The sequence below is a fragment of the Aspergillus welwitschiae genome (genome assembly GCF_003344945.1).
Source record: "Aspergillus welwitschiae strain CBS 139.54b unplaced genomic scaffold BDQ94scaffold_17, whole genome shotgun sequence".
In the NCBI taxonomy this organism is placed as follows: domain Eukaryota; kingdom Fungi; phylum Ascomycota; class Eurotiomycetes; order Eurotiales; family Aspergillaceae; genus Aspergillus; species Aspergillus welwitschiae.
In genome coordinates, this window is record NW_020798711.1 from 70,622 (window position 1) to 94,818 (window position 24,197).

At 47.5% G+C, this 24,197-nt stretch overlaps 11 protein-coding genes across 11 annotated transcripts; 4 read left to right on the forward strand and 7 right to left on the reverse strand.

The window, feature by feature from the left end:
• Positions 1–127: 127 nt before the first annotated feature.
• BDQ94DRAFT_170584 (uncharacterized protein) lies at positions 128–583 on the forward strand (the record flags this gene model as incomplete). The annotated part of the gene is made up of 1 exon (XM_026771522.1): positions 128–583. The coding sequence occupies one exon, from the start codon at positions 128–130 to the stop codon at positions 581–583; it is 456 nt and encodes a 151-aa protein (XP_026625907.1).
• Positions 584–3,526: 2,943 nt separating this feature from the next.
• Positions 3,527–5,326, reverse strand: BDQ94DRAFT_144119 (uncharacterized protein). Its single transcript, XM_026766393.1, has 4 exons — positions 5,126–5,326; positions 4,938–5,069; positions 4,819–4,886; positions 3,527–4,765 (listed from the first exon to the last, which is right to left on the reverse strand). Exons 1-4 carry the CDS (start codon positions 5,318–5,320, stop codon positions 4,006–4,008), a joined length of 1,155 nt encoding a protein of 384 aa, XP_026625908.1. The 5' UTR covers positions 5,321–5,326; the 3' UTR covers positions 3,527–4,005.
• A 624-nt stretch (positions 5,327–5,950) lies between these two features.
• On the reverse strand, positions 5,951–7,204 carry BDQ94DRAFT_170586 (uncharacterized protein; the record flags this gene model as incomplete). The annotated part of the gene is made up of 1 exon (XM_026771523.1): positions 5,951–7,204. The coding sequence occupies one exon, from the start codon at positions 7,202–7,204 to the stop codon at positions 5,951–5,953; it is 1,254 nt and encodes a 417-aa protein (XP_026625909.1).
• Positions 7,205–8,948: 1,744 nt separating this feature from the next.
• BDQ94DRAFT_170587 (putative ubiquitin conjugating enzyme) lies at positions 8,949–12,282 on the forward strand (the record flags this gene model as incomplete). Its single annotated transcript, XM_026771524.1, has 2 exons — positions 8,949–9,108; positions 9,164–12,282. 2 exons carry the CDS (start codon positions 8,949–8,951, stop codon positions 12,280–12,282), a joined length of 3,279 nt encoding a protein of 1,092 aa, XP_026625910.1.
• BDQ94DRAFT_144124 (uncharacterized protein) lies at positions 12,197–13,243 on the reverse strand. Its single transcript, XM_026766394.1, has 2 exons — positions 12,374–13,243; positions 12,197–12,290 (listed from the first exon to the last, which is right to left on the reverse strand). Exon 1 carries the CDS (start codon positions 13,207–13,209, stop codon positions 12,727–12,729), a length of 483 nt encoding a protein of 160 aa, XP_026625911.1. The 5' UTR covers positions 13,210–13,243; the 3' UTR covers positions 12,197–12,290; positions 12,374–12,726.
• Positions 13,244–13,762: 519 nt separating this feature from the next.
• BDQ94DRAFT_170589 (ankyrin) lies at positions 13,763–15,502 on the forward strand (the record flags this gene model as incomplete). Its single annotated transcript, XM_026771525.1, has 1 exon — positions 13,763–15,502. One exon carries the CDS (start codon positions 13,763–13,765, stop codon positions 15,500–15,502), a length of 1,740 nt encoding a protein of 579 aa, XP_026625912.1.
• Positions 15,503–16,658: 1,156 nt separating this feature from the next.
• Positions 16,659–18,015, reverse strand: BDQ94DRAFT_170590 (non-structural maintenance of chromosomes element 1 family protein; the record flags this gene model as incomplete). Its single annotated transcript, XM_026771526.1, has 4 exons — positions 16,659–16,837; positions 16,887–17,154; positions 17,219–17,823; positions 17,883–18,015. The coding sequence occupies 4 exons, from the start codon at positions 18,013–18,015 to the stop codon at positions 16,659–16,661; spliced, it is 1,185 nt and encodes a 394-aa protein (XP_026625913.1).
• A 342-nt stretch (positions 18,016–18,357) lies between these two features.
• BDQ94DRAFT_144128 (zinc finger CCCH domain-containing RNA-binding protein) lies at positions 18,358–19,406 on the reverse strand. Its single transcript, XM_026766395.1, has 2 exons — positions 18,948–19,406; positions 18,358–18,868 (listed from the first exon to the last, which is right to left on the reverse strand). The coding sequence occupies exons 1-2, from the start codon at positions 19,246–19,248 to the stop codon at positions 18,540–18,542; spliced, it is 630 nt and encodes a 209-aa protein (XP_026625914.1). The 5' UTR covers positions 19,249–19,406; the 3' UTR covers positions 18,358–18,539.
• Positions 19,407–19,566: 160 nt separating this feature from the next.
• BDQ94DRAFT_35556 (NAD(P)/FAD-dependent oxidoreductase) lies at positions 19,567–21,409 on the reverse strand. The gene is made up of 2 exons (XM_026775569.1): positions 20,563–21,409; positions 19,567–20,509 (listed from the first exon to the last, which is right to left on the reverse strand). The coding sequence occupies exons 1-2, from the start codon at positions 21,015–21,017 to the stop codon at positions 19,651–19,653; spliced, it is 1,314 nt and encodes a 437-aa protein (XP_026625915.1). The 5' UTR covers positions 21,018–21,409; the 3' UTR covers positions 19,567–19,650.
• A 990-nt stretch (positions 21,410–22,399) lies between these two features.
• Positions 22,400–24,196, forward strand: BDQ94DRAFT_144130 (SDR family oxidoreductase). Its single transcript, XM_026766396.1, has 5 exons — positions 22,400–22,604; positions 22,685–22,998; positions 23,089–23,459; positions 23,515–23,837; positions 24,015–24,196. The coding sequence occupies exons 1-4, from the start codon at positions 22,568–22,570 to the stop codon at positions 23,549–23,551; spliced, it is 759 nt and encodes a 252-aa protein (XP_026625916.1). The 5' UTR covers positions 22,400–22,567; the 3' UTR covers positions 23,552–23,837; positions 24,015–24,196.
• BDQ94DRAFT_144132 (uncharacterized protein) lies at positions 23,452–24,196 on the reverse strand. Its single transcript, XM_026766397.1, has 2 exons — positions 24,015–24,196; positions 23,452–23,837 (listed from the first exon to the last, which is right to left on the reverse strand). Exons 1-2 carry the CDS (start codon positions 24,015–24,017, stop codon positions 23,679–23,681), a joined length of 162 nt encoding a protein of 53 aa, XP_026625917.1. The 5' UTR covers positions 24,018–24,196; the 3' UTR covers positions 23,452–23,678.
• Position 24,197: the final 1 nt, after the last annotated feature.

Here is a 24,197-nt window from a genome sequence, read left to right on the forward strand (position 1 = left end):
ATTAGACATAAATAGGTAGGAAGCCTCGCGGGGCATGTCTACAGTTCTTTTTCCTGCTATTCGGGCACTCACTGTCTTCAAATTCACCTACGCGACTTTCTGAAGAATCCCAACAGCTCGCTTCATCATGTCCTCCTCGATGAACTTAAGACAGTGCATAGAGGCTACAGCACGAGCCTTCCTATCCGCGTACGAAGAGGGCTCGGTCCAGAACGACGCCTCCATCATCAACCGCAACGTTACAGCGGACTGCAGACGGTACCTGCTTCCCTCGTCCGTACCCCATGCCTTTGGCCTACCGGCGGACTTCTTTTTCGACACGGCAAAGTATCAGGAGATGTTTGGGAAGGACATCAAGGTGTTGAAATTCACAAACAACATCATGGCGAACCTGATCATCGATACCGAAGCCCGCCGGGCCGCTTTTACGTCTGTCGCAGAGGTGCACGCCAATAACGGAGAAACGTACCCGGCAGAGATGGCTTGGTTCTTGTACTTTAATGAGGATGGGTCTAAAGTCAAGAAGGTGGTTGAGTTCTGCGACAAGGATGTGATCTTGAGGATGGCAAACACGGCTGCTTAGTTCGGCTCTGAAGCATACAGAATGTGGAGGGATATCCAGACGAGGTTTGATTCAACATCAACCCAAGATACAGACGTTTTCCCTGATTCGTGAATGCAATATTGTTATTGAAAATTACGCAAGTATCATTAGTTAGGTTGCTTCTCTACAATTTTCTTGTTCTTGGTGTCGATAGAGTGCTTATCAAAGAACGAATGGCGAAACAGTCAGAAGAGGTCAAGGAGACTAGCAGAGTCAATAGAAAAAGCTATCTAGAAGCCTCTTTTACGGGCGCACTTGATACCATGCCTGAATCAACAAAAGGAGCATCTAGGTCGGATGAAGCCTTGGTGCAAGTGTCTGGAAATGAACAGCTTTATAGAACGACCCACTTTGGCTATACTCCGTACAATCATACCCATGGCTGTTGGCCCACATCGGGATCCGCCCATTTTCCATTTTAGACCAGAACGCGAGATTTTAACTTTCTCTACTTCCATCCAGCCTCCTGTGCTCTGTGAGTGAGATATCCTATGGTCTTTCCAGGGAAAAAAAAGAAGCGCGAGAATAAATCTGCCTAGTCACACGACCGGTCATTTGCCGAGACCTCTGACGCAGCATCATAAATAATATAACTGTTATATTCACTCTTTGCAGCGATGAGACGTTTGGACCTTTGATAGGATCGAAAAAAAAAAAAAAAAAAAAAAAAAAAAAAAAAAAAAAAAAAAAATTGACGGAATCTGCTAGCCCCATCTCAGCCATGGTCAGATGTCCCATATGCCAGGAACATGTTGCTCTGTCCGACATCAACGGACACCTCGACTCTGGCTGCCAGACATTCATCGCAACCCAGCTACAGAGTCCAGCATCTTCTACTTCAAACGAAATTGACTGCGAGCAACGTGAGAGTCGTGCCATTGCTCAAGGAACAACGGAACAACATCACCTGAAGAATAACTATAATTCAACAGTCCCGCTCGATGTGGACAGAAATAAAAAGAGGTCCTTTAATAGGAACCCAACACCGCGCGCAAGAAACCAGATACGGGATCACCATCGACTAAGCTTATAACAGAGCAACTACATCTTCGCGTTGCGACCTTTAGCTGAACATGTCCAGCTGCGGTGCTTTGATGATATGATTAGTCAAGAACTATTGATCGGGCCCAATGGTACACTCAGACGGTTGATTAAGCCAGATAATCTTCCGAATCTGATTTTATAGAGGCCCCCAGGAAGCGGTAAACTACGATTACAAGAATTATCGCGCCTATGATAAGAATAAAATTCTATAAAATCAGTAGCTCGACTATATCGACGATAGAATATTAAATTATCGTTAGGAAGGCTACATAGGATGTATACAAGGATCAAAAAACATCTATTATATTTTGCGATGAGATACATTTAAATCATATATTCCCAACAGAATATATTTCTCAATGCCGTGCGGAGAAATAGTATTATACTCATCAGCATAATAACAGAGAATCCGTCATTGAATATTTGCTATACTCTTATATATAAATGCAGGATTTTTACTGTCACGAAGCTAACCATCAATGATATAACAGCTATTCTTCATTATTCAGTGGAATCCCAGACGCTGAAGTCATTCCAGCTTCTGGATGATAAATTTCTTTAATACATAACCAGCTTCGCGGATAGTGACAGTAGAATCGCACTGAATGTTGTTGAGATTGCTGCGGATATATGCAGGTGACTGAACATGACTATAAAGAAGTTGAAGCATTTATTAACTAAGAGTTTACTCTACAACTATTCAGGTGACCAGTATTATGACACCATTTCAGTATTCCATAAGTTACTTCGGGGCAGTGATCCGGATGCTGCGCTATACTATCTTATTCGAATGCTCCAGTCTGGCGAGAACTCCTGATTTATTGCTTGCCGTTGTATTGTGGCGACGTCGGAAGATATTGGACTTGCCAAAAATGCAATGACTTTCTCCTGAGTGGAATCATTTCTGAAAGTCACTGAGAGGTGATTGTAGGGTGCTTAATGGAATCTTCAATAGAAAATTCAATAATAATATTATATCCATCTGGAATATGGTATATCCAGTGCGAAAAAAATATATATATATTCTAGATGGCTTCTCTTGTTTTTCTCTTTTAGTATCCTTTTATTGTTACTTTATAAGTAGAATTCTACAGCTTGTAAATTGCGCCTCAAAGAAAAAGGATAAGAATAATACTGCTAATAAAGTAAAATATCCTATATATAAAGATAGAAACTCTCCTATATCCCATTGCATATAATACAAAAACATCTCGACCTTCCAGATAATCCATACATACTATGTCTACTGGGATACATTCTCCGAGAATATTCATTGTCAGACTGTTAAGTGACGGCCGCAACGGGATGGATGTGGTTAATTATAAAATAAATAGAGATATGTTAGCCGGCGGGGTAACTGGGTGAGTTATAGTCTTATAGACGGGCTTGCAGGTGATGTTCAGGCGGAGGGATGTTCAGGGCTGAAGGGACTGAATGTCAGGGTAGCAAGGGCGCTAAATCCAATAAATCAAAAAAAAGGTGGTGAGCAAAAAACATACAACAGAAGGGATTCGCTGGTGGTCACCCACCCAACTACTAACCTCCCGGCGTGTGGCTTAAGTACGGCTGAGCGGACAGGAAGCCCTGTTTTCCACACCCTGTGGTCGTATGTGCTTGTTCTCTCTTTGGAATGGATGATATAGAGCAAGTGGTTTTATATTTGCATCCCATTTTGGTTCCAATATACCCCTGTGTTGAAAATGATTGAAGTATTCCTAGGCTAGCTCATGGTAGAAGTCATCCCGATCAGCTTGAGTCAGGGGCCCCACCGCGGGAGAATCTGTTGGCTCACCAATTCTCCGAGCCATAATGGTGCCTGAGGCATTAGTTCATTCAATATATAGTCACGGGAAATGCGACAAATCAGACCAGGATTCGGTTCAGTGTATTTTCCTTCTGTCTATGTCTGGGGGGCTTCATTATTGCTGGACTCCAATGCTGATTTTGTTGCTTCTGCGATAGTAACTAGATCATCAGCTAGTGTGCCCAATTCGTCGCGCTCTTTGCGCATCTGCCTGAGCTCATCTGAAAGCGCCTTGTCTGCGCCGCCTTGCAGCTGCGAGACTTGGAGCTCCAGCAGTGCCAGGCAGTCCTTGGTGCGTTGGCGAGTAGCGCGTTGCGCATTTCGATCCTGGGGTCTCTTCTTATCGCGTTTTGGGATAACTCGCGACATTGTGTTGATGCATTTTGATGAAAAACTGAGAAGTAGTCATGGATATTTTGCTGTGGGCTGTTTTGGCGGGACATGTGCTGACTGCTTAGTGAGCCGCCATGGAAATGAATCCCTCCACTTAGAAGGAGCGCCGTCTGAAAATGGTATGAGAATTATTTATTGAGGGCTTTCTATGCATACATTGTTATAACGCTCTCTCATGTCCTCCTTTCTTATCTGTCCACTGGAGAAACGAATGAGGTACCTCGAAGAGGTCCGGGTTAAGCTCTGGAACTATGGCATCATCGATGGAGGCTCGCACGGTACACTCCCCGCCCAAGATATGCTCGATATTCCCCAGGGTGCTGTACATCACCCCAGAAGAATGAGACATCTGACGATCAACGGCTTCTTGGTCGTTATCGGAGGAATATTCTTCTCTTCTGCCGCGTTTCCATCTTCCAACTAGCGACGGGTAAGACGAGTAGCACTCCAATGAGCCATTGTGACAGAGTTCACTAAGGAGGTTTGGAAAATCCAGATTGTCATCGTCTGTGAGCCGTGTCAAAGCAGCGAGGATCTTCTGGGACGCGCCGTAGGTAATCGCGTACGCTGCACTACATGCCGCCTTCTCTATTATGCAGCTCATGCGGACATTGTTCCCAGTTCCGGCTGGGGCGTCATATAAATAAGGCGGAAGGTAGCGAGAAGGCATTGCTGTTATGTCGTGAGGCATCACCTGAACAGGTGAAGAGCTGTTGCACTTCATACCACAGTGACCAATCCAAAGAACGTCCCAGCTGTCTCCGTATGGAGAATCTGTGGTCGCATTCCTTTCCGGGGCGTTGATCTTCGGTATTTGCTGAGAGCCTAGGGCGAGTCCCTTCAATTGCATCTTGAGATTTATATCCCAGTCAACGTCGTCCTCAAGTATTAATGCACTTGCGATCCCATCTGCGACAATTCTATAGATTTTATTAGATGTTGTGAACGAACAGTATGTGACACGAGACGCTACCTCTGCACAGCATTCGCATGCGGGCGGGAAACAGGAACTGTTTCAGAGTCCTTTGAATCGTTCAATTCCTACCACAAATCGTGAGCTAAATATTCATCGTGGGTTCCAGGTTGACGGACCTTGGCGCTGTCTTCGTCAAGGATTAACCCGTCAATGAAGTCGACATGAAATCCTGTAGCTGAGGATGCAAGTACAATCGCATCGCGTCTGTCTAAACGCTGTGCTGGGCTAATCGCAAATATCTTCTCAAACTATACTATATCAGTATCTATGTGCGGATGGTCAGCGGGGTGATGGAGTAGCATACACCTAATGTGTTGTTTACGATCGCGTCTAAGGGGTCCCGGATGTCGTCGAGCATAACATGTAGGCCGCGCCCAATATTTTGATGAATAACTAAAGACCAAAGTAAAGCTATGATGACGAGCAGTAAGATGACCAGATTTGAAGATCGACGGCGCGGTCCAGGGCCCAACCTGACCGGAGACCCGGGAGTCATCATAGCAGCCATGTTCATTAGTGGGATGATCAGAAATGCGAGCGCAGACCCCGCCTCTTTTAAGACCCCAATGATTACCTTATGAAATCTCCACACCTTGTTTGATTGATGCAATGCATTGTGACCAAACAGCGTGTGACAGGCAGGACAGTGTCCAGTCAAATGCTTTGGTTAGACGCCGTCGTTGCGGGTCTTCACCAGAACTAGCAATCGGCTAAGGGATTGGCCCAGTTTACCCGCATGAGCATAGCCAGTAAGCACTAATCAGCCCTTTGCCTAAGCTGTAATCGTACAAAGGTACAGGGTCGTCTCCATTCCACGTGTGATGTCTGAATAAAATGGCTTCAAGTATAAACGTCCTGACAGTTTATAAGGTATACATTCAGTCGCAGTGCATGTGCTGGTCGGTCTTTCAGGTGGGAGGCAGGCACGTGCCAGTTGTAGCTTGTTTAAGCTCTGAGGAGCCGCAACAGTCAGGCTTGGCCTCACTGTGGTCTAATTTTCACAGGCCATTGTTTACTTATGGGGCCCCTAACTGACAAACCAGAAAAGTGGCTCCAAAATTCGTTCACGAACCGCAATTCCGAAGATGGCACATTAGATATGCAGCCAACGCGAGAAGCGTAGCGCTACTCAGGATTTCTCGGGCGTCGTTATTGATGATGTAGACAAAGTTGACGCAGATGCATATGGCGGCGGGCTAGCGTCCTCCGCAACGTGCCCTTCGAAGCTTTGAGTAGCTTTTTCTGGTTCCCAAGAGTTTGCCAATAGCTCCACAGGGAGATCGGGAACATCAAAGGTACTTGTTTTTCCTGCACATTCAAACGAAAATGACGCGCACAACCGATACGTCCTGCTGATGTTGAATGTGCGGAAAGAAACATCTGTATGCCTGATTCTAAGATGTCCAAAAGCCTGCGCTAAGTCCACTTTACCCAAAACTCGCATACCGAGTGACGTTCGTGATAGTATTTCAATCCGCTCGTCAACTTGGCCCGATAATGCTCCCATTAAAGACGGAGCGGCCCGAGCGGCAGTTTGACTGACCATGAAGATGGACAAAGATTGCATCACAATGTCCGGAGGTGAAATAACAGAAGAGTCCTCCATAAAAGGCGTAATGTCTAAAAAGCATGGGATCGGTGCAGATTGTATCATGCGTGTGGGGTAGGAAAAAGACGCTTTAAAGCTGAACCGAGGCAGCTGACCAGGTGATAGCCATGACTGGATCTTCTCCTGCACCTTCAGGCTTCTTCCCTTATTTTCCGGGAGTAGAAGCATGCTTCGTATATTGAACAACTGCTCCTTCTGTTGCTGATATGTCGCAGGGTAGCTGTCTGTGCTTTTCAAATCCCATCTAGCTTCAAGCGGTAAAAAGTTCAAATGTACGACCTCAGAGAACAAAGGTGACTTTCTCCCTAAGATTCCTCGCTGCGGTCTGAATACTTGGGCGTGGACTCGGTACTCGATGGTGCACTCCAGCTTCCGTAAAGAATCATGAGTTTCGGCTGCAAAGGTGGGTGGCAGGGGGTGATTCGCGTCGCTGCGGAAAGGCAAAGTTTCGGGCCATCTTGACGAGGCGGCCTGGACATGTGACGGAAAGACGAATTCGAACGGCCATTCATACGTGTCAGGGGCAACTGTATCGCCATTCGGGTGCCATAGTATTCTCTCCTTTTCGAAAAGGATACATTTGCTACGATAGCTGGCGGCAGGGGCTGCAGATCCCTTGGTCTTCTGCACCTTTGCCTTTGCGCGCCCGGAGAATGTCACTCGAATATCCTGAATCTCTGTTGGGGTAGGACATTGAAAGATAACACGACCTCTGATTCGGTCATTTCCAGCGTAACACTGCTGCTGATTGACCAACGACACGGTGATAGGCATTGTAAGGAATAGTACACGACCCAGACTTGGGTGGCTTCAATGACAAAAGAGCTGCTGGGAAGGGATTGCAGAAAGAAAATGCAGGGGAACGGCGGGATGGCACACCTTTGTACCACTGTCTAGTGGCTTGTCCCACATATTTTTTATCTGAAAGCATTGTCCAGGATATATAAATAGGATGTGATTGTCGAAGCTTTTACCAGACCCATTAATACGTAGTCGATGATGTCTGAGACAGTGGGGGGGCGCCCGTAGCAATTCGCGAATGAGGCGCACAACCGTAAACGAATACGCGGAGACTTCCTGATCCGGAAGGGGTGGCGTTCCACTTTCGCTCCACTCAACCTTCACAATTCAGTACAACATCCTCGGTTCCACTACCCATGCTTGCATGGGTAAAGATTTAGTTTTAAATCTCTAGTACCTGTTTCATACAAATATAATGCTGAAATATCTCTAATCATGGCGCCCCATGATTATCTAGCTATATGATCTACTTACTACTAGCAAGTGAGGCAATACATGCAGTTAGCTAGTCCTCTTAATAAGCAAGATCTCTCTCTACCTTGCCATCGCCTGTGTAAATGCATGAAGGGTATCTCTAAAAATATTATCCAAGACATCTTTTCAGTTCGATGCATCCTGATATGTAATTGGCCGAGTTAGGAGCAGACAAATGTTCTCTACTTACCGCCTTCCGTAGCTGTTGTTGCATCTACTTGCTAGGGATCCTGTCTCGGATCCTGGTGTTCAAACACCAGGATCATGCAGCTAACATTGTTTTCATTATTTCCAGTGGTCTCGAATATTTAAAGAATGGGTATATCGGTGGATCAAAGGAAAGCGACAGTTGTTGCTCAGGTGCCGGATTATTCCGTGACGCGCCATAATAATAAGCCTTTCAAGTTCCTGACAAGAAAAAGGCACAAAGTAAGATCTGCGCACAGACCAGGATTTCGGCTCCATGTGTGACTATGAACTATGTATGGAGTACTCCACAGGAAGATCCAGTAGTACGCATGGAAGATAGACCTCGTACCAACGCGCCACAACCAAATCGTCTCACAGAAAATTCCATAGATGTTGCTTGTTAGAGATGAATCATAAAACAGAGTGTTGTGAGATCGCAGGTCATTCAAAATCAAACTATTGTTTGTGCAAACATCCGGTAGCTTGCGATACTACTAATGCCTCTTTATTCATAAATGTCAAAATCCCCCAACATGATCAGATAACCATTTTTTTACCTACTCCTACATAAATGGTTTCGAGTTGGTTCATGCTCACCTCTTCACCCCTCCCATCTCCCTTGTAGCCGAGTTCGAAGTAGATTCTCATTCAAATCATCCACAGTAAGTAACGTGATCTGCTAGTCTCCCCTTGCAATGGCTTACGGCCACAGGAACACCCAACAGCCTTATCAGCTACATACTGACCACAAATATAGTACCTACAGTTAGCTTTTGGCAAGACTTTAAACAAACGCTACAAATTACTGGAGCCATCAACGGTCTCCAGCTTTATCAGCGATCTTTATTTTATCCTACAGGGATTACTGTTGCCTTTCCATTCTGAATGTGTACCTGATAACCCCGCCTTATTTCCACAGCCGAGCCTTGCACGGAAAACCGACCCGTTGCATTTCCTCATTCTGCGCCCTTACCTCTCACCTTCTGTCAGACGTCTTCACCCGCTTCTCTGTTAATCTCAACGGATAGGCCTGGTCCATCCTCAGCAAGTCAGCATGCCTTGGAAACTCTTCCGCAAAGATCTTTCCGACGTATGCCTCCGAGGGAGATTTCCCCGTCTAAGCCACCTCAGGCTCGGTGACGAAGACAGTACCATCGCCTTTACCTACAGCTTCCAGCCCAGCATGCACATTGAATTTATGGTCTCCATTCTTGGTATGTGAGAACCTTCATGATGTGTTATTCATCTGGTTTACTAACCGCGTGATAGATGCCACCGAATACCCCGATAATCACAGTTACTTTGCGTTCGCTGTCACGGACAATATCCCCCCGGCTGTTTCCGCCATTCTGGAGACAGTACAATGCAAGTTCAATGGTTGCTCTCTAGAGACATTCCTAGAAGGCTTCTGTAATTACCTTGACCAAGCTGCCCTCGGGAGAGAACCGCGGGCAAGTTCTCCTATAGATGACGACTTCGATGCCATCTCAGATGGTGAAGATATGGACTGGGACGAGTACCCCGATGCCCCACAGATGGACCATTCCGTGGATATGAAGCAACTGCGAACTGATCTTCGAGCAGCTAAAAGCGCAGGATTCAAAGTTGGCTATCTTGGTGACCTGGAGGGCTCGTTCATTGTGTCTATTTCCTGCCGCATTGCTAGCCTAGGCATTTCACAGGATGCCATGCAAATGTGGGATGTCTGTCCCACACACTTTATAGTGCTGCTTCTTTATTACCCAAGGGGGTATCGGAGACTAGACCACATTGTATCCCAGTCCCAGACAGCTCCTTCGCCAGTCAGGATGTATGTCGGTTTTTGCGATAGGTACAAGCCCACGGCGGTGTCTATCCCAGAGACGCACCAGGAATTCTCAGGCCTCGGTGTATCAAGCTCAACTCCCAAATCTGCTTTAAAATCCTCGTTCATCACCGACCCGTTAGAGACCCTTCTCAACGATCGCTTCCTCAGTATTGTACAAGATCGACTCAGACACGGTTTCTCATGGACCGGGGCAGAAATTTTCTACAATGACGCTCAGGGTAAGAAGCTAGATACCAAAGATTCTAAGCTTCCCAAATACTTTGTTCCAGAGGAATGGGCCAAGTTCACACCCGGCTTCGTTAAAGCAGACGATCTGTCACAGCATACAGCACATCAGCTGTCCCTTCCTCTCATTGCCATGCAGTATACTCTGCGACGTTTTGTTAAGTGCACGGAATTCTGTCTGAACTGCCATTGCAAAATAGACGCCGGTTTTGAGGCTCTAAAGCCTTATGTTTGTTCCAGTCCGTTATGCCTCTATCAATATATGCAACTTGGGATGGGTCCCAAGCTAGAATGGGAGATAGTCACACAGCCGTATGTGGTAGACATGCTCGTTAGCTTTGCTTATGCTCGGGCTGCACAAGGGCAACTGACTGACCTTCCCTCTGGACTCGGCATGAAGGTTGCCTCTACTGGATCAACTCTGCCATCATGGACCGCGAGGCTGGATGCTGCCAAGATGACACTATTAGCCCAAAAGCCTCATAATCTCAAAGTTGGTGAATGGATTCTAATAAAGCTAGCCAATGCGTCTGATCTACCATCGACTGTTTCATCGCTCTGCAGTACTGTGCTCCAAGTGCATGACCAGTCGCTTGTCGAGATCTCGCAGCCTATCTCTGTAGGCTATTGGACTGACACACAAGACTCGCTTTCTGACGGGCTAGACGTGCAAGTTGTACCCTTCCGTGTTGACTTTGATAGTTTAGCTGGCGATTTGAAACAGAAAGCAGTCATGCTACTCCTCGACACATTACCCGATGTCTTTTCGATGAAAAATTTCATCGAGAGCAGTGCGCCTGAGTACAAAGCGCTCGCCTCATGGCATGGCACAATCTGCCCATCAGCTCTATATGTACTACGATGGATTCTTGCTTCAAATAGATCGTGCATCGTACACGACGATAATCCTGAACACCAGGTGACAGGAATGCACAACTACATGCAGTTCAGGCTAGCGCAGGGGTCTCCAGACAAAGAAGCTCGGTTCGTCCAGGAACTCAATAACAGCTCAAATATGGAGTTCCCCACGCTTTTTGCTTGGCACGGAAGCCCAGTTTATAATTGGCACAGCATACTGAGAGAAGGTCTAAACTTTGCTCAACAGCTGAATGGCCGTGCTTATGGAGATGGTGTTTATATGGCGAAAGATCTTGAGGTTTCTCGCATATACTGCTCTCGTGGTAGTATGTCTGGAGCCAAGTGGTCACGAAGCAAGTTAGACATCACTTCTGCTATCTCGCTGAATGAAGTTGTCAATTCACCGACAAAATTCAAACTGACCAAGCCCTATTATGTTGTTACTCAACTAGACTGGATTCAGTCGCGGTACCTGTTTATCTCAGGGGGTGGTATCAAAGCTCAAGAAGAAAACAAGAACAAACCTTCAAAGGTTTACAAACAGCATCCGGATTGGACGGCACGTGGCCCTGGTAATGAGCCTGTTTCCATTCCTATATCGGCCCTTGGCACTCGGCAGAGCAAGAGCCACAAGAACAAAGACGATTCGAATGGGCAAGCCACAGGTCATAGACAAAAGAAAAGGAAGGCATCTGCAAAGGGGGTACCTGGTCCGTCTGAGAGCTCATCGACAACTGATCCCAACGACGATACGGAGTTTGAGGATCTTCGCTTACTTGATTCGGACTCGGATGGCGATGTCATTGGAAAATCAAGACGTGTCGATGCATCAAAGTCCAGTCATAATCTGAGACGCGGGTCTAAAACCGACTTCCAGCCCGGCACATTGCAAGCTCATTCCTTCAAGCTCCTCGGACCACCAAGCTACGCGACCACAACCGCGACAAAGTCACTACAGCGTCATCTCAAGGCAACATTACGCATCCAGGACCGAGAGCCTCTACATGAGATCGGTTGGTATGTCGACCCCACACTTATCAACAACGTGTATCAGTGGATTGTCGAGTTCCACAGCTTCGATCCCTCTCTTCCTTTGGCACAGGATCTCAAGCAGAAAGGTCTCACGAGCGTTGTTATGGAAATGCGCTTTCCACCGCAGTTTCCGATGTCTCCGCCTTTTATCCGCGTCGTTCGACCCCGATTTATGTCCTTCCAACAACGCGGTGGTGGCCATGTGACCGCTGGTGGCGCCATGTGCATGGAGCTACTCACAAGCTCAGGCTGGCTTCCGACGAGCTCCATAGACAGTGTGTTTCTACAGGTACGTATGGCACTCTGTTCAACAGAGCCTTGGCCTGCACGCATTGAACGCGATGGCGATTACCCGTTCAGTGAAGCTGTGAGTGCCTACAGGCGAGCTTGTCAAGCACATGGTTGGAAGGTGCCTGATGATTTTAATCGCATCGAGGCGGCATGATATCAGTTGTCAGTCAAACCGATCATTTTTTTTTCTCTCTAATATTTCCTTCATATTATGTCAGTGTGTGACCATTTCTAATGCGGCGAAGTCATGCATCAAAACTCTATTCTCTCAAGGCGTCTGTCCCGGTAGACCACGATGATTTGAAGCATGAGTTACCATTCAGATAGAAGACTGCCGAAATTGTGAACCATCAAGGGGCTTTAACATTTCCCCAAGTAATCGATAGAGATGGATATAGATATTTGAGGGAATACTCCCTGTATTTACCCTCTACCCTCACCCAGGAAGAGCACTGATCGATCTCCATGCCCATTCCTCCAAACATCAGCCCCATATTTCCGGTAGGCGAGTATGAAACCAAAATAGTTGATGTTGTGATTGTATACATCATTCCTTGACATCTATAGTTTGGGCACAAGCTCGCGCATCCTGGCAAACTCATACAGAAATTGATGATTGCAAAAGGCCAGCCTTCCTCAGCGCCGGAATCGCCTTGTCAACCACCCACTCAGTGCACTTCACCAACGGTCGTCTTTCCTCACCGGCCTCATAGAACTCTAGAGGCGACAGCCTCTTGAAAGGCTCAGTCTTCATTCGTTTAACGTTGAATGCCTTTTGTTGTGGGGGAGCTGGAATATCTCGTAGAACCTTGTCCCAAGAGTTGGGATAGTGTGCTGCTTCCGTCATACCAAGCAGTGTTCGAGAAAAGAAGTTGTCGACGGACTCTGGTCGAGGGGCGAGTTTAGATTCGTAGTACATCCCCTCTGGTGAGGTGATATCCCCGGTCACTTCATGGATGGTTCCAGAGCCAGTCACTGGGTCTGTTTCAATGAAAATCGCAGTGTGATAGCGCGGAGAAGGAAGGTCGGGGTCTGGCATTGCCAAATGGGTTCGGATTATGTAGACAGGGTAGTGAGTCATGTTGGAGTTGTGCTTTTTGATATGGCAGTTGCTGATGGGAATATTGTAAGGGCGGGGGAGTGAGGCAGGGAAGTCGGCAAGGAGCTCATTTAGCAGTCATGTGTCTTTGGCGGCCACGGCATTTGTCTGCCTGGTGTCTACCTTCATCCTACAACACTCTCACTCACACTCTGGACTCAATATCTCTACTTCAGTAAATGCTATGGCACGGGTATCTCATACATGGTAATATGGAGAGAAATCTCTCACAGCCACCGCATACCTCCGCACACATCACAATGACCACACCACAGATATGCAGTGCGCAATTCACTACGCGCACAAAGGTAGCCCCAACCCTACAATGCAAAACTGCAGAAGCGATATAGCAAACTGGCGTCACCGCCTTCAGAGTCGTGATTCTGCCTGAATACTTGTTTATGTGTTGCTCGAAGAGAGTGAATTAAGATGGCTGGAAAAAGACTTCTCTCTCTACTGATTTCTCTCTTCTCTTTCCCATGTTCATCTTCTTTCCCATCCAAACCGCATCTCAAACCATCGTTTCTCGTGCATCATGTCGAGCGATATGGACACCCAAGTCTCGAGCGGGACGGAGATGGGAGTCTCATTACCTTTCCTGCAAGCAGCACGCCAGCTGAACTACGACCGTTTGAGTTTGTTGATCGCTGAAGGTCATCATCCCAACAGACGCGATGAAAATGGCTATACGGCTTTGCATCGGGCTATACTTGAATGCCCTGAAGACCTAACTACCGTTGCCATGCTGCTGACGTACGGAGCAAATCCACATGCTGTTTTCAAGGATCGGAACAGCTTACGCGAAATAACACCCTTACACTACGCTGCCATAAGGGGAGATGTTGGGCTTGTGTCCCTCTTCCTCCATCATGGAAAAAGTGACCCGGCCCCTCGAAGCCTCAAATATTGGACCACCCCCCTCGAGGATGCCATCAGCAATGGTCATCTCACGGTGGTGGCAAGATTTATTGAATTCTTCTCGAGCAGTCAGCTGCTGAACAAGCCGTCCCGCGGAATAGATGAATCTATCATATTGTCCGCGAGACTCTGGTACTCGAAGGCATTGTCGCTGCTACTCGACTACAAGAAGCACCACTTGTTTCCCAGTCCTCATGGGCCCGACGTTCTCAAGCATGCCTTTTGCGAAGCTATCCGATCTGAAGCTTGCAACTCCAGCGTTCAGGGCATTGGTGAGCGAACAGGAGGTCCCGGAGATAATACTCCTTCTAAATGCGCAAACCTCCTTCTTCAAGCCGGAGTGCGCTTCAGGGACGATGAAATGGATCGACTTCTCAGCATAACCTGCAGCAACGCCCATCTGATCGGTGTTACCCGCCTGCTATTGAACCTGGGTCCCCGAGTGACTGCTCATCACATTACCCGTGCCATAGAGAGCCAGAGTTATCACATGGTGAAAATCGTTACCAAATATGTCATCACCAGTGACGGAGAAGACGCAATCAAACGCGACAGTGAGCCTGACCTCATCCAGTACGCTGCAAGTCACGGCAGCCTCGACGCCTTCGAATACCTAGCCACCGAGCTCGGTACCGCTTCATCTCAGAGCCAATCTATCGCCACGACCGAGAGCCGCAAAACCCCTCTTATCCATTACGCCGTGTGGGGCCTCCGCATCGACGTTGTCCAGCATCTTCTCTCCACGCAAGGCGCCGACGTCAACGAGCAAGACGAATATGGCCACTCACCACTGATGTATGCTTTCGACCTCGCACAAGCAAGCGACGAGAACCCATGCCTGGCTATAATCCAGCTCCTGATGCAGTACGGTGTTGATGTGAAAGCCCGTTCGATCGAGGGTCTCACTGCTCTGCATCTCGCCGTCAGACTAGGAATCACCCCGGCTGTCCAGCTCCTCCTCTCGAATGGGTGTGATCCCAATGCTAAAACAACCACCGGCAGCGATCTGTATCTCAGACGGAGCCCCAGCTCTTGGAGCCCAGAGACTACCGCACGCAACCGAACCGCATTGCATTGGGCTGTTGATCGGTTGGCGAATGTTTCCTACGATGTTGTTAGACTTTTGCTCCATTACGGCGCTGATATGAATGCTGAGGACGGAAATGGTGTCACGCCTTTGAACCTTCTGCTCGGCGAGGGATGGTGCATTAATAGAGCTTGGGAGTCTCGTATGGCGGTTGTCAACCTCTTCCTGACCTTTGGTGCAAACATTGACATCAAAGATATGAGCGGGATCACGGCGCGTCAGAGGATCCGTCAGCGAGAGGCGGAGTTGTGTGCCCCTGTTGTTGACTAGATGAGTTGAGGGCGGGGTTACCTTGGTTCTTTGGCTTAAGGTTGACACTCTGGTCTCTTGAATATGTCTCATGATTTGCTGCTTGACCTTCCGATCTTGCTTTACAAAAGAGGGTTGTTTTACATATGGTCGTTGGGTTGAAGTCGCCTGATTTTACTTCATTTTACATGATTTGTTGCTTGATCTTTCTATCTTACCTTACAAAAGAGAGTTGTTTTACATATGGTCGTTGGGTTGAAATCGCCTGATTTTTCTTCATTTTACATGAATTGTTGCTTGATCTTTCGATCTTGCCATAGGGAGGGGTTGGTTTTTATATCGGCTCTTGGGATTGAGTTTGCCTGATTTCTTCGTTTACTTCAACATATGTTGCTTGGTATTAACGAGATGATGAAATATTGGGTACGTCGATTACATCAGGAGTTTGTGGATCTACGGGCATGTTCACGCCTTTTACAATCTGTTGTTGGGGTAGAAGAGGGAGGGATTTCGAGCTGGTGATGGGAGAAAGGAATTTGACAAGAAGATGAAAGAAGACAGAAAAGAAAAGAAAAAGAAAAAGTACAAAAAAAAAAAAAAAAAAAAAAAAAAAAAAAAAAAAAAAAAAAAAAAAAAAAAAAAAAAAGGGGGGGGGGGGGGAAAGGAAAAAAGGAAAGACATAAATGAAAGAAAAAAATTTGAAGAAAAAGACGGAAGAAAAAAATGAGGAAAAAAGCGAAAGTGCAAAAAGAGGGGATGGGCCGTGTAATATCACGATGATACTTTAATGTTTCTGATGCTTTACGATAGTGATGATAGTAATGCCACTTGATTAATGTCTGAGCGTATCTTCAGTAGATGCGAGATGAGAATATAGAGATAGTAGAAATGATCGGAGCCGTTCGCAACCAACACCAGCTATCGTCCTCCGGTATGACAAAATTCTGTATAGAAGATTAGTGGGAATAGCTTCAAATTCCTACTCTGTGGTATGTAACATGACAAATTGCCATTTTACCAAACCCCTCCTTCTTTCGACTCTTTCGAAACGGTGTGGCCATCTATTATGACCATCTTCGACCGATACCAGATATGGTAGTCTGTAGGAGACACACTGAGTGGTCGTAGAACCGGGGCTGGTTAACGGGTCAACCACTGCTGATCCCCTCAATACGCATCATACAAGCGCCCTCTCCGTCAGGAGGATCTTGTAGGCGTATGTGACCCTGTGTCCTGCGGCTCTCGAGTGCTCGAAGCCTTCGATCCTCGAAGTCCTGATCGCACCGGAGAGCGTCATGGCAGGCCCAAATGCTTCGCGACATGCTCCGTAGGCAGCCTTAAGGTTATAACATAATCCTATTAATCATCATCCAGCTTCTTCAATCACTCCCAGCCTCTTCCTCACCACCATCCGCTTCATCTTCAACATCCAGTTCAGGCAACGTGAACTGCGTACTAGGCCCAGCTTCCGCCTGCTGAGTATTCGCAGCCGACCGTCTAGCCCTCTGTGCAGCCGGATCAGACATAGTAATCGCGCGCTCACCAACGTATCTATCACCCGGCCACGCAGTCTTGCACACAGGACAGCTTTCAGCCTGTTGCATACAAAAGAAATTCCGCATGCAGTGATCGTGCAATCGTCCAGTACAATCGCGGTCTCCGCATCGTTGGCCCTAAACACAATCACAGAATCATTAGCCAACAAACCCGCATAGCAAGGAATACTCTCCAACTCACAGCAGTAATGATATCCCTGCACGCAGCACAGAACTTAATCTTCCTAATCCCCTCATCATTATACGCCGCTACCAACCACCCCCTCAACTCCATCAACCCGCGCGGACTCAACCGGTAATACCCCTTCCTGCTCTTCTCAAACCACCCCTGCTCGACAAGCTGCTTCAGCATCGTCTCCGCCTGCGTCATAGTCAACGACTGCGCCGCGCCTCCCTGCGTTGCTTGCTGCTGTGTCCCTGACTCTCGTCTATTTGCGTCCCCTGCACCAGCCTTGGCCAGCTGCAATGCCTGCATACTACTTATGACCATTGCTTCCTGGCGGCGGGTATTGTATGTGTCGAACATGGCGTCGAGGATGCGCTTCACGAAGGCGATTTCGTCGGCGGAGTATGTGGTTGCGAGCTGGGTGAGGGCGTCGCTGGTTGTGTTGACGAGAGCGTAGACTCGTTCCGGAGCTGGGGGAGGGTCATTGTTGTTGTTGATTTCAATCTGGGGTAGTATGCTCCGGATTTCGAGGTCGAAGGGGGATATGGCGCTGTTGGCGGCGGCGATGTAGGTTTGGAGGTCGTCTTCCGTTATGTCTTCTGGGGAAACTTGTTCGTCGTCTATATTGATCCGGATTTAGTTTGGTATTTTGGTGTATGAGTAGAGTATGGAGGATTACCTTTGATGGAGAATATAGCAGCCAGAACGGGCTTTGCTTGTGTAAAGGTCATGGTGGACCGCGCCATGAAGGCTTGGAGAAATGCGCGGTTGCTGTCATCGTAGCGGTCGTGGTCTTCTGCGTATCGGGGCATTTTGTATGTAGGTTGATTGCACTTTGAGGGAGAGGGTGTCATAAGTTAAGTGGTTATATCGTGAGATTGTGCATTGCGGTTTCTCTTGTAGATTGGAAGGAATATGATGTCTCCTTTATGCGGGGAGTATATGAATGGATGGACCGGACAAAGAAATTGGATGCGACGGACGACGCGATGGACGCGCCGGCGGCCCCGCGTTTATTGGTTCTGGATGCCAAGACTGGAGGTTCTTTGTGTCGTCCAATGTTTATTTATGACTTCGAGGATCGATTGGGATATAAGTAGGTTCTAGCAGCATGGTTTTTTATAGCAGAAACCAATATTAAAAAGTAGTATCACTATAAGATAAGAATTGTTTCATTCCTTAACACAATCCAGAACCATATTGCGGATATCGCAAATGCAGTTGATATCATAGCGTAAAGAAACTAAAATAGAAATACAGCTGACAGATGATGGTCATTCTCCCCCAACGCCGCATATAGAACAACACAAAGGACAATCCAAATCACAGAGCCCTCCTAGTACCTCCTCCGGGTCGGCTCCGGACTAGGACTGCGGCTGACACTTCTCGCATCCCTGCCACGCTCCTTCAGCCACTTCTTCGTACTGAGACGAAGATCCCTATCCAATTCATTGCTGGGGTCCTTCCGATGAATGAAGTTGCAGAATCCACCACGTACACACCCCTCGCCGCTATTTAACCGACAACAAGCTTCTCGGAAATCTGTAACCGGTGATAATTCGCAATATATAGGTCGTGCCGCGTACCACCGTGAATTCAAAGCGTCGCAGGCGGCCTGGGCATCTTCTTCGTATTTGAAGCGCGCGTAGACATTTCCGATGAGGTCTATTAGAGAAGAAGAAACTCTATGTTAGCCTATATCTTACCACTATCCGGGGAAGGGATATGAATGGATGCGACTCACGGTCATTGTTGTTATCGCAGACAACCAACTCCTCCAACTCGCCGTACTTGCACATCTCGCACCACACATCCTCGTAGAAAGCATCAAAGTGGTTCTGTAGCTGACTGGGGTTCATCTTGCTCTTCGGGTCGTACGCGGGATTCTGGTACATGTTCGGCATCAGGATCGTCTGAGAGTATGACGGCTTAACGTGCTTTCGGGAGCAGCGGTCGCCATGTCTGCAAGCTCCGATTTTGTAATAGAAGGAGCAGTTGACCTTGTCCTGCTCTGTACCGAAGATGGAGGCGAGATAGTTGGCCATGGTGGATCGTGTTGCGCCAAGCTCGTTTCGCGAAGATGGACTGCTGGACGGTAATAAGAAAGGGATATAGGTGGAAAGGTCGAGGATCTAGAGGAGATGAATAGTACGCGAAGGCTGCAACAGCGCAGAGCAAATACGTTAGCGCGACGTGGTTTCCCCAGCTCTTGATTGCAGATTCTGGAGAGCTTCGATCTCGTGGCGGCCGCGCTGACTAATCTCGGAGAAGCTTCTGGTGCCTGAGGCGTCCATATTCAGCATGTACCTTACTCAGCTCTTTCTTCGTAGTGAACTTTTGGGCTAGATTGCTATTGGTTTATAGTCTATATGTTAGGGGAAAAGTCTAAGTTATTATTCTATTGAGAAAAGTTAACCGATCTAAGCGGTTTGATGATGCAAAGGCGACTATATACGTTCCAAGCCTCGACGGCTCACACCCAGCCCGCTGATATCTACTGCAGGCTGGACCCCTTCCACCAGATCGGCAATAACCTTTCCAGTTCCAAGAGCAAGCGAGATGCCCCAAGGACCGTGGCCCGAAGCGACAAATACTCCACCCTTCCTGCTTCCTGTGGTGGTCTTGATGCCCTCTCCCAACAAGCTGTCGTCAATTCTCCCCACAAAAGGTGTGCCACGATCTGAAGCAGGACGGAAACAAAGGCCTTCACGGACTATCTTCAGGTCGTTCACGTTCGGGGTTTCGTCACTCGATTCCGTTTTGCCCTCGGCAAGCTTCCCAAGCAGGCGAACAGACGCTGCCTTCAGTCTATCCATCTCCTTTTGGTCCACTGACTTATGGGAGTCGTCTGCTCGTTCCGGAAGTGGGATTGTCTTGGTATTCAAACCCGCAATGTAGATTTCTCTCCCTTCCCGAGAGAATAATTCCGGGCTAAAGCCGCAGGATGGTGGCCATGTCGTGAACAAAGCATGGGTCTCACCATGATACTTTTTCTGCTCGTGTTCCAGAGTATGTCTTGGAGAGTGAAGTACCAAAGAATACCCAGCGAGCGGATATATAGGGAGTGCAACTTTGGAGAACGGGAACAGGTCACGGAAGACCTGCGGTGTCCACGGTCCAGCGCAGACAACTAGATTCGTACAGGGGATGGTAGATTCGGATTTCGTATTCAAGTTCACAATTTTGACGCCGGTAATGGTACCGGCCTCATTCCTGACAAGTGATGAAGCCTTTGTTGGATAGTGAAGCTTGACACCCCGTGACGTGCAGCTGTCCATGAGGAACCTGCACAACCTCAAGGGATCACTAATAATAATCAGCATATTTGCTTCATTGCGCAAGAATTCAGTCGGCCTTACACTTGACCAGTCGTATCCTTGTCACTGATTTGCTCTACCTTCGCCCCCTGCTGCTGCGTCAACCATTCTGGGACCTGAGGTTCCCCGTACTGGCTTGTGCCTGCAGCCGTCTCTGCGCGACTGGTACCTGCACGAAGCCAATCATCGCCACGAGCACCTCCTTTGTTGCTCACAGAGCCTAAGCTCAGCGCCACACCTTTCATATAACCCCATTTCTGCCGTCCTCCGTGCTCAGCAGCAAGGGACTCGTGTAAATTGAATGACAACTCTCCCAATGGCGCGAGAGAAGGCGCAAACCAATCCTTAGCTAAGAAGCCAGCAGCATAGCCAGAGGCAGAGCAGAACAGCTCGGATGCCGATTCAATGACATGAATTTCTTCTTGCGGTTGACTTTGAGAGAGGTAATAGGCAATTGAGGAGCCAATGATACCTCCTCCAAGAATGACGGTTGGCATGTTGGAATTGGAGCTATGACTTGTCTGAGAGTTCTCGGGTAACAATGGCGCTCAAGTTCATAGAATCACAATGCAATTTCTGATAGGGAATTTTGTCCTCCTAGCACTGTCATCTTGGGTCGCTGTCAAACTTATATAAATAGGAGTGGGTATCTCCAGAGCTCCAAACAAAAGTGGCGGGGTAGTTCCGGGAAAGTCGATTCGAAGAACAGAGTGGATCGCGCCCTTCGAATGATGATTCCCGGATGAGATACCTACTACTACTTTGCAACCCTGCCGCTGCATTTGCCCTTATCAACCGGTACCCTTCCCGAGTTGACCGGGCCGGTTGACCTTGTATCAACAAGCATCAGGATGTCCCTTGTTGATAATGTATCTTGGAACCCTGATAGAGCAACCAACTTTGCTCTCTTGCGTGATGTTGTTGATCAGAGATAGCGTTCCGAACTCGGACACCCAGCCGATTCCGGAGGTCCAGACGTTTCCGGGTCTTCGTCCATCCCCTGACAATTAGCGGAATAAACGTTCTGAAGAAAAATACGTGCTTATGAGATAACACTAGAATCCCTATAATCAATTTCTTGGTATCAGAAGCAGGGGTTGAGAGTCACTCTCGATTCGAGTGGTAGACCCATATGCACTACTCAGGGTACCGGGGAACGGCTTCCCCACGGACTTCATGATATTCAGTGGATTCGCTCCAGATCTCCTAGGTACCTTGGCAAGGGTTCTAGAATTTTCCAATACATTTTCCTTGTAGGGAATGGCATTTAGACTCGAAGTACTCAGTAGACTTACGTTCATGAAAATGAATCGATCTCTGATATCCGCAACGTATAGCCGTACCAACTCCCATCTACGGTGGCACTTCATATCTGTTGCTTTGATATTGACAGCGCCATAAAAGTCGGTCAGTGGAATATAAATTCCGCACATAAACAAAGACTCAAGTCAATGATGATAATACTGAGCGCTATCCCTCTCCACCAACTCCACTCGACCAGCATATCTTTTCCGCGGAAAAGTCAAATCCTCGTGGTATGGTTACCCCGGAACTTAGATTTCTAATGAGTTGAAGTGATGTGACACGTTGTAAATCATACATGTATTAATCTAGGTGGACTATAACAGTTGAAACTGTAAACATGGTGCCATATTAAGACACAGTTTAACATGAGGATATAGTATTAGCGGGTTCAGGATGTCTACGCTGCTAGGTAATGCAGTGATCTAGCGACATAAACCACCAGTCCAATGTTCCAGATGTTTGTCCTGTAATGTTCAAAGAGAATTATTGATTCTCATTACCATATACCTACACCCTAATAATGGTGTGTTCATCCTACTGCTCGATCTTCAATCTGGCGGATGAAACAGCGCGAGGAATTGCCGGCAAGCACCCCACGTTCCCCTCATTACATCACCCGCCAAAGCCGGCGATAACTCAAACTTATTCCCCTCTTCGTACACTTCAGCCACTATCATTGTGCAACCAGATCATATAGTACCACAACCCTGTCCTACCATCTCCGCCGTACCATCAAAGCATAATGTCCAAGACCATCATCGTTACCGGTGCCTCAAGAGGTAATCCTATCCAGCCCGTCCACGTTTCCATTGCAAACTCAACTCTACGAGCAAGCCACTGATCAGGCACACACGATCAGGAATCGGCCTCGCCATCACGAAATACCTCCTCACGGCGCCCCAATCCCACAATGTTGTCGTGATCGCCCGCAGCCGTGAACCCCTCGAGAAGCTTAAGGAGCAATACAGCAAGCAAGTCGAGGTGCTCAATGGCGACCTGGCTGACTTCTCCATCGGTCAGAAGGCCGTGGACCTGGCTCTCAGGTCCTTCGGTCGTCTGGACGGCATGGTCCTCAACCACGGCATGCTTGGACAAGTAGGCAAGGTCAAGGACGCGGATTTCGAGCAGTGGAAGCACGGATTCGACGTGAACTTTATCAGTCTTGTTGCTTTTGTGAGTACGAGTCTTTCAACCTTATGGCGGATAGCGGTACATGACTGGGACCTGGATAGCTGACGCATTGGGTGTTTATCATCTGCTTAGATCAAAGCCGGTCTTCCCGCCCTCCGTGAATCCAAGGGAAAAATCATCTTCACTTCGTCGGGTGCTGCCGTCTCTGCCTACAGGGGCTGGGCTCTCTACGGTGCGACGAAGGCGGCCATGAACCATCTCGCCTTGAGCCTGGGAGAGGAAGAACCCGAGGTTACTACAATTTCGATCAGGCCTGGCATGGTTGACACCGAGATGCAGCGGGAGCTACGCGAGGACCATGCTACGACCTTGGAGCCGCAGATGCATGCCAAGTTTACGACGGTCCACAAGGAGGGCAAGCTCCTCAAGCCAGAGCAGCCGGGTCATGTTATGGCCAAGCTGGTTTTGGACGCTCCTAACGAGCTTACTGGGAAGTTCTTCACGTGAGTGATTTGAAATTTCTTCATTTCAGGCAAAAAAGCTAACAGGTATAACTAGGTGGAACGACAAGGCTCTGGAGGCATTCCAGGCGTAGATTACAACTAGATGATTCTTATGAAGACAGTCAGTATATACCGTCAACAAGACTCAATATAGAACGTATTGCAAGATAGAATACATAATCAGCCGAAAGATGAAAAGCAGGTTACATTTCGGAAGCATTAGGCGTTAACCTTCATACTTAGCATGGAATGTAATGTGATCATCATGTAAACAATTGTGGACGCATAGAAAAAAATTATCACGCATACCTTACGGATATCGAAGTGAGGTATTGTGTGGTCGCGTAAATTTGTTGTTTGAAAGATTGCACCTGGATTCTTTGAATAAGTCAGCAATGTACAATACAATGACTGATTGGCAAATTCCGATAGTGAGGAAATATTTCAGTGGTCCGTTTGGCTTGGACAGTGTACGTCACCATAGATGGTATGATAGGGGCGACAACGATGTTCATCATGATAATTGAAAGGAAGTGAAATGTGTGAAATACATACCATTGAAGTTAGTTCCTTGAAGAATTTCAAGAATTGAGCAAGCAAAACATGAAAAGTGAAGCCATTTTTCACTTTCTGTTGTGCGAAGAGCACTGCATGAGTGAAGAAATCATGAACCGAAAAAAAGCTGTGAACCGAGATTAAAAACCCCAGAGGCGGTATGTTTCTGCCGGGCGGTTCTTC